The 8097-nt window shown below is 38.0% G+C and overlaps 2 protein-coding genes across 2 annotated transcripts in view; one reads left to right on the forward strand and one right to left on the reverse strand.

The window, feature by feature from the left end:
- Positions 1-3460, reverse strand: part of LOC103475859 (ribonucleoside-diphosphate reductase large subunit-like) — a 7393-nt gene extending 3933 nt beyond the window's left edge. Inside the window, exons 1-11 of the mRNA XM_017308501.1 lie at positions 3261-3460; positions 2478-2566; positions 2221-2398; positions 1763-1863; positions 1624-1683; positions 1494-1533; positions 1226-1388; positions 601-742; positions 438-521; positions 178-339; positions 14-93 (exon numbers count right to left, since the gene is read on the reverse strand). Coding sequence (XP_017163990.1) covers positions 14-93; positions 178-339; positions 438-521; positions 601-742; positions 1226-1388; positions 1494-1533; positions 1624-1683; positions 1763-1863; positions 2221-2398; positions 2478-2566; positions 3261-3279 — 1118 coding nt within the window. The 5' untranslated portion in view covers positions 3280-3460. The remainder of the gene's footprint in view (positions 1-13; positions 94-177; positions 340-437; positions 522-600; positions 743-1225; positions 1389-1493; positions 1534-1623; positions 1684-1762; positions 1864-2220; positions 2399-2477; positions 2567-3260) is intronic.
- A 913-nt stretch (positions 3461-4373) lies between these two features.
- rnf121 (ring finger protein 121) overlaps positions 4374-8097 on the forward strand; it is a 10892-nt gene continuing 7168 nt past the window's right edge. The window contains exons 1-5 of the mRNA XM_008427624.2: positions 4374-4527; positions 6434-6471; positions 6806-6947; positions 7328-7482; positions 7616-7723. Of these exons, the coding sequence (XP_008425846.1) occupies positions 4450-4527; positions 6434-6471; positions 6806-6947; positions 7328-7482; positions 7616-7723 (521 nt within the window). The 5' untranslated portion in view covers positions 4374-4449. The remainder of the gene's footprint in view (positions 4528-6433; positions 6472-6805; positions 6948-7327; positions 7483-7615; positions 7724-8097) is intronic.

The raw sequence follows: 8097 nt of genomic DNA on the forward strand, positions 1-8097 counted from the left end.
GTGTCGTGTTTACCGAGTGTAGAGCTCCTCAAACTCCTCTCCCCAGCACTCATCCAACCCAGGACATTCGCTTGGACACATCAGAGACCAGTCCTACGGGGGACAGAGGAGTGGACACGAGGTTAGTGATAAATCCACTGCAGATATACTAKACAGAAAATTTCTCTGGGGATTCACCTGATTGCTTTCCACTCGCTTCATAAAGAGGTCTGGAATCCACAAGGCAAAGAACAGGTCTCTAGCTCTCTGCTCTTCTTTACCCGTGTTCTTCTTCAGCTCCAAAAACTCAAACACGTCAGCATGCCACGGCTCCAGGTACACAGAGAAGGCCCCTGGTCTCTGTAAACACAATGACCCTAAGGGTTCAGGAAGCCCTTCAAATACCGTTTTATGCATCATTGTTAGACCCCTTCGACGTCTTTGGCACGAATTCTCACCTTGTTGCCGCCCTGGTCCACATAACGTGCTGTGTTGTTGTACACTCGCAGCATGGGAACCAGCCCGTTAGAAGTGCCGTTAGTCTGAAAAACATAACAAATACRTTACATCTGGTTGTTCAAAAGAACAAGTTAATTTGAATTTAGTCTTGGCTGTATTTACCCCAGCAATGTAGCTGCCTGTTGCTCTGATACAGCTGACCGCCAGGCCGATGCCTCCTGCCGATTTGGAAATGAGCGCGCACTGCTTCAGTGTGTCGTAAATACCGTTGATGCTGTCGTCACTCATAGCTAGCAGGAAACAACTGCAAAAGTCATCCAAGCGGTTGAATTAGGAAAAAGATGAGCTTCAAAGTTTAGGTTATGCTTTCTCTGAGTGCAGTACACTTGTCAGGAACAGTCCTGAAAGTCATTTTCAGTTTAGACTTTTAATGCTGCATTTGAGTTTTTCGTTTCCGTAAAGGACTGACGAGACAAAAAACATAGCTTCAATGAATTAATTAAGCACATGTTTAAAATTATTTTAAATTTTTTTCTCATTGGTCYAGAATTATACCAACATACACACCATTAATGTTTGCGTAACATCCCTTAGTGAACTATTGACTTTTTAAAGGTATCAGTAAACCTATGGATGTATACCTGAGACGTCTGCACCCAATTYATTAAAGTCATTTCTCGATCAACTGTCCAAAAAATGGTTCACAGGCATTGACTTGAGTCATTCATCCCCATGAGGAGAGAATTTTAATTTCTCACAGGAAGTGTGCAGTGKTCACCTTATTTACCTGGACAGCTGAGGCCTGGTGGTGCCGGCGTTGAACAGGGTAGGAGAGGCGTGAGTGAACCACTTCTCTGAAAGCAGGTTGTATGTTTCAACAGCTGCATCAATGTCTCCTTTGTGAATCCCGACTGCCACCCTCATCAGCATGTGCTGGGGTCTCTCAGCAACTATGAAAAGCGGTGAACAGTAATTTAGGGTCTTAAAATGATAAATAATTTGATGGGGACATTTACAGTCATGAAAGTAAATTCTGAATAAATAAGGAAACATACCTTTGCCGTTGATCTTCAGCAAATACGATCGCTCAAGAGTCTGTAAGAACAAAAYAAAGTCTGTCAGTGACTTTRTTTTGTCACTTGCTAATTGTTAAAATTTGATACCAAAAACAAAGCAAAGTCCTACCTTAAAACCAAAGAAGTTGTAAGAAAAGTCTCTGTCGGAAATGATGGCTGAGTTGAGGAGCTGCAAGAGTCGAGATTGCCRTGTTAATACGAAAAAACCGAAAGTACGAGCACAYGTTACTTCYCTCATGTTTACTTACGTCCTTGTTTTCGAGGACAATGTCCAGTGTCTCCTTGGAGATCATAGGGGAGTGACGTTTGTTAAAGGGGTTGACATAGTTGTACAGGTCTTCCATCACGTCTGTGTGAGAAGCAGACAGGCTGTTGATTTCAACATTGAGTCACTGCAGAGGTAAGTAACATCTTACAGGAAGCACTGGACGTCATTATGAAGCTGCRCAGACTGCGATACTCATCTGAATGCAAAAAGTATCAAGTTTGCTCTGATTACTAATTATGCAACTTATTAAAGAAATAAGTTGCTCTTCCCTCCTCTTTACCGTCGTACACTATTTTGTATTGATCTGCAATGTTAAATCTTAGCAGAATACAGGAAAATTTGTGGGTGTAATTTGACGAAATGTGCAAATCTTTAGAGAGTGTTAATACTTTTCAGAGCCACTTGCACCCATTATGAAACAATCAACAGCAAACATACCACTGAAAACTTTCTTGGTCTCTCGGTGCAGGTTGGACACAGCGATCCGAGCAGCCAGGATTGCATAGTCGGGATGTTTGGTGGTGAGAGTGGCAGCAGTCTCTGCAGCCAGAGTGTCCAGCTCCACAGTGGTGACCCCGCTGTACAGACCCTGAATCACCTTCATTGTAATCTGGGTCTGCGTAAACAGAGAGGCGAGGTTATGACAGAATAAAGTGCATATTCCTGTTTGATTCATTTTTGTTGTCTGAACTTACAGGATCCACAAAGTCGCTGTTGAGCCCATAGCAGAGTTTCTGAATGCGGGATGTGATTTTGTCAAAACTAACTGCCTCCTCCCGCCCATCTAAAAGAAAAACACAAAAGAGAGGGTTAAAAAAAAAAAAATTATTAAACCAGGTTCTGAAATAAATCACTAGAGARGTTTAATGATATTAAATGTGAAGCGGAGTTTTATTTGTTGTTTGATGCCACTCAAGCAACATCAAACAACAAATAGCTTCCTGATCCAGATGATCAGGAAGCTCACAGTGAACATTATGTTTTGCAGCGCGAAGAAGACAGGAGCGCGCCAACACAACAATATAAGCTTATTTTTGACATTTATACAGTCTTAGTTTGTAAATCGATTTTGTATAAAAATCAAAGTGAATAGTCAAAAATAAACAACTAAACAAAGGTACATTTGTTCATTTAAAGTTTCGGTTCAGATGCGACTGTTTGAGCAAAAACATATTTTGAATGCAGAATACATACGTATTCTTTCTAAAAGGGGAAATCTTAGAACACATATAGAAATCGTCAGCTCTGTCGTTTCATAATTGGAATCTTTGTTCTGTTTCGGCGGAAACTGAAACTGTACACAAAGAAACTACAACACGCCACAACGTCTATAATAWGATATTAAACTGTAAAATAAAACACGCCATCCTTCAATGTGCAATAACGCATACTGCCTTTGAGTCATTGGACAAAGTTTGCAGAACAATAACTTCATGTTTTCTGACAAGGAGGAAAAAACAAAAACCTSATAACAATACCTCKTTTAATCACGTGCATGTTGACGGAAGATCAGCAGTTTATTCCTAGAATGAAGGTTTTAGTACTTTCTTCTCGGCCGGGGTCAGAAAAAGATTAAAACTATTAGACGATTGTTGCAGCTTATTATCCTCTGCAACATTGAATCTCAAACTAAGAGCGCCAACAAGTCAAACGCTGCTTGAAAGGCTKTCGCTCTGGACAGTACCGGTGTTTTCAGCCAATCAGCGTTGACTTTGGAAGACCGGTAACCAATCACAAGCAGGATTAATATCCTGCTCTGAATAATCTGGCGGGATGTCATTTTTATAATGTCATTATAGCAGATGAGTGTTATGAAAACATTATATGRCTATCGTTGTTTCTTTGCTGTTTGGTGATAAAAACCCCGACAACGATCTGTTCGGGTTTATGAAAAGCAGCATTCACTTCTCTTTTTATATTAATGCTTGATATTTTTTTTGTTTTTAATTAACACATATTGTTTACAGGTAGGTAAACAATAAAGTTAGATAATTATGTTGTGTTTTCTTTTACAGTCAAAACTAACATTATTTAGTAAATTGCCACTGATATTGTGCTAATTTTTAACAGTTWCATTTTCATATTAGAAATTCGGGCTACTTTTAATTCTGGTTCTAATTTTAGCTTTTAAAATATGTTCCCGTAGTTTCTCTTCACTTTCACAGTTCAGTTTAAGGGAAAAGTGCATAAAGCTAACAATATCACAATGGATATTTCTATTTGAAATTAGAACCACAAGGAACAGAAWGTTTTATGCAATGGGTGTAACAAATCCACACAGTTTTCTGTGTGTACTGTTGATAGTCGTGAACATTTTTCTTTCTACATGAAATATACCAGCTTTGAAAGAGAGAATAATGACAATATGCTTCAAGAGTTAAGCAAGCAGGATATTTTACAATTTTATAAGCTAAATACATCTGATTTACTGTATTCTAACCCATTTAAAACATTCTAAATATTAGCTATTATGTGATACATTGATTTTTGGGGGGTGGGGGGGCGGCATGATACGGTTTGACTCTAAAAAAGAAAARGACACGGTTTACAAACTGACCTACATTTAATTTGGAAGTTTATTTTGAAGGGGTTTGAAACCGGAAGTGACTCTCCTAAGCTGCTCCGCTAATGCTAATGGCCCCGGAACGTTAAAGAAGCTCTCCGAATATGGCTGGCGTGTTTGAGGTGGAGGTTGACGGTGTGGAGCACGACCACGGGCTGGACAATCATAACCAACCGAACCAGGTTAGACTAATGAGGATAAACAGGAAGCCTTAGGTTAGTCTGGGAAGGAGCTAGCTTCTGAGTTAGCTCCTGCTCCCAGATTTAGCTAACTACTAACTACCACGATTAACTTACCAACCATGACCAGGTAGAGTGTCTGGGAGGAAGGAGGTTGTCAAGTGAACTAACAGCTAAACTTGTGGAACCAGGACACAAGTTTAGCTGTATGGCAAATACAAACAAAAATAAAATTACAGCTTTGCTAAGACCATAAGCATCACCTGCTATTACTCAATCAAAGCTACTTGTGTTCTTCCCTTTCTCTCTCGATTATAAATGGTTTCCTCCTTTGTAATTTTGCTGAGCTGTGAGTGACATTTTAAAGCAATCTTAGTATAAGATGGTGTGGCTGGTGGGGCTCAAAGGTCAGGTAATTTCAGTGGCAGTAACTTTAGCACTTCCTGTGATATTTCAGTGCTTGAATTAAACTCAGCTTTTTGAAAGGTACAATGATGAGACTGTGTGTAAGTCTGTAAGGTTGTGTCATTGTTTCAAATTTGTGTATATGAATAGAAATAATTTTGAAATACTCCTAAAATTCAGATGTTGATCATTTTGTAACCTTTGGCCTGGTTGTCCTTCATCTCCTTGAGGAAAGTGAAATAACAGTATAATAACAAATAGGATCCAAGATTGTGCTAAACTGATCACATTCAATTAAGAATGATTGCCTTATTCAGTATTACTACACAGAAATTAATACAAAATATTACATACTAGTAGTACATCTCACCCATGCTGTGCTACAAGGGTGATCGCCTCTGCAGTAATGATGCAGTAATTCATGCAAGAGGATAGAAATGTACATACTTTTCAGAAGGCTGACATTTGTGCTGATTGGTCTAATATGATATTCTAATTTTCTAAGACACTGAATTTTGAGTTTTTTATTTTTATTTTTTACCTGTAGACCATAATCATTAAAAATAGTTTATAAAAAAATAAAGCTTGAAATATTTTACTCCCATGTGTTAATGAATTTCTGTAAAATTACGTTTCACTTTCTGAGATGACTGACAAGAAATATTGAACTTTTACGCTATATTCTTAATTTTTTTTGAGATGTGCTAGTACATCTGAACCTTCACTTGGACTCCTGCTTAGGATGACAATTAATATTTCTCTGTTGTTCCAGGTAATTATAACGAGACAGGCATACCTCAGTGATTCCTACCAGTCTCTAAATTAATTTCAGGTTGTTAAACAAGCTCTACAACCAGGGAGGGACAGCAGCTGTTAAGTACAGAGAACAATGTTGTTCCAGAATGCTTTATTTGATTTAGCTGTCAGAGGTGCACCACTTTGGCTTTTACTAGACCAATGCTTTTTATTTACTTTGTTTTGGTATTTTTAGATCTGACCAACTTACATGTAGAACCATAAAAGGTTCTACATGTATCTTGATGGAAATTAGCATTTTGAATTAATTAGAAAAGAAAACAGTTACAAAAAATTTCCATTTGAGCATCAAAGAGTCTTTAAATGACAAAAAAAAAGAATCATTAATTTACCCACCAGGCCCAGAATTAATGATTAACATAAAATTGATTGTTGCGTGGCGATAACCGCAACTAGAAAAGTTTTTTTTTAAAGAAATACAGGTTTAGTTTTAACCGAGAACTAGTTGTCAGTTGTCTCACCTCTTTAAATAAAGTAAAACGAACCTCAAGTGATGCAGAGATTAGACTTTTTAAAATAGAAAATTATGACTGATTCAAATTTTTGGTTTTAGCAATACAACAAAAATGACCAAAAAATTTGTTGCAGGTTTGGGATCTTACACAGAATGACGGAATTACAAAATTAACAGTTATTTACAAACTTCCGCTTTGCAATTTTATTCACCCTTTCTTCTGTGTTTTTACAGTTTGATGTGTCCAAGCTTTCACCAGAAGAGAAATGGAGGTCAGTGTATGCATCACACTCGGACTTATCTGTACAATTAATTGTTGCACGTCAGTAGGTTTTCAGCTGATAATGCACAAGGTTTTTGCATAATAACATCAGTAATAAATCACTATCTGTTTCTGTCTCTTTAATGCATTTATCTGAAACATATTCTAATCTTATCAAGGTCAAAATACAAACCATTTTACTCCTGTTTTTAAAGATGACACCATTTACAGTATGTCTATCAGCCCATTTGCCAGCACGAGCACATATCCTGTTTTGGTGTAAATCTTCCGATCACGCGGTTGCTTGTTAACCTACATTGCTCATTTACAACTCTTATCAACAGAGTGGAGCATGCAAAAATGCATGCCAAACACAAAGGTCATGAAGCCATGCACGCAGAAATGGTGCTGATCCTCATCGTCACCCTGGTCGTCGCCCAGCTGGTACTGGTGCAGTGGAAACAGAGACACCCAAAGTCGTACAACGTAAGGCACAAAAGACACAAGCTCTGAGTGTGAATTTGGAAATATCATGTAACGGTTTGCATACCGAGTCTCAAAATCTGTTCAAGTGGGACAAGAGGTATGTGTGTCTGCATCGGCGTCAAAAGTACTTTTATGAAATCTCCAGTGTGGAGGAACATGCATCTTTACGTTTGGATTATACCTGTGGCAGCGCATTGCTGCAATGTCGTTTGCTAATACAGAGAAATAAAAACTGATATTTCCATTCTTGTTTTTAGTTCGATTCAAATGGACTTTCAGTTTTCCTCGTCTCTGATAGCATTGACCGCTTAGTTTTCTTTTTTTTTGTTTTGTTTTTTGCTCAAATTCGCTATTGATTCTGCACATTTCGTGTCTCGTAGCTGGTGACACTGTTTCAGATGTGGGTAGTTCCGCTCTACTTCACTACCAAACTCCACTGGTGGAGGTTTCTGTCCACGTGGTTCATCTTCTCCGTCATCACAGCGTACATCTCCTTCCGTGCCACTCGCAAACCACTGGCCTGCACCACACCGAGGTGAATCTCATTTTTAGAAAAACTTCACTTATAGACAAATATCCACATAAAAAAGAGAGATGACAGATTAGTGCTGCAATAATTCTAAAACAGTCTCAAGTCAAACACATTTACTGTCTGTTTGTATTTGTAGGTTGGTGTATAAGTGGTTCCTCCTCCTGTACAAGATCAGCTATGCCATAGGAATATTTGGCTACAGCGTTGTCATGTTTACACTTTTTGGTATAAACCTTATATTCAGGTATGTATAGTTGCACAAAATGATTTTCTCTCTCTCTTTCTCTCTTTTTTTTTTAATATTGTAAAATTTTCCAGTGGGTGGTGTATAGTGTGTTCACAAAAGCTGTACAACTCAACCAATTTTTTTTTAGCTTTTAGGGCTCCATGATGTGTTGCACTTTCTCACCGCTAGATGGTGCTGTTTTCAAATTCTGTGTAACAACTACTTTAAGAATCCATCTACCACTTCAYATAAAAAAACTAGAAGGCTATCAAAAAGTTTTTCATTTTAATAGTTAACAAAACTTAAACTTGTGATGTATAGAAAAATTTAAGCATGACAAAAATTACTGCAGAAATGCCAATCTTTTGAATTTTCTTCATGTACTGTACTGG

The sequence above is a fragment of the Poecilia reticulata genome, linkage group LG14 (assembly GCF_000633615.1).
Source record: "Poecilia reticulata strain Guanapo linkage group LG14, Guppy_female_1.0+MT, whole genome shotgun sequence".
In the NCBI taxonomy this organism is placed as follows: domain Eukaryota; kingdom Metazoa; phylum Chordata; class Actinopteri; order Cyprinodontiformes; family Poeciliidae; genus Poecilia; species Poecilia reticulata.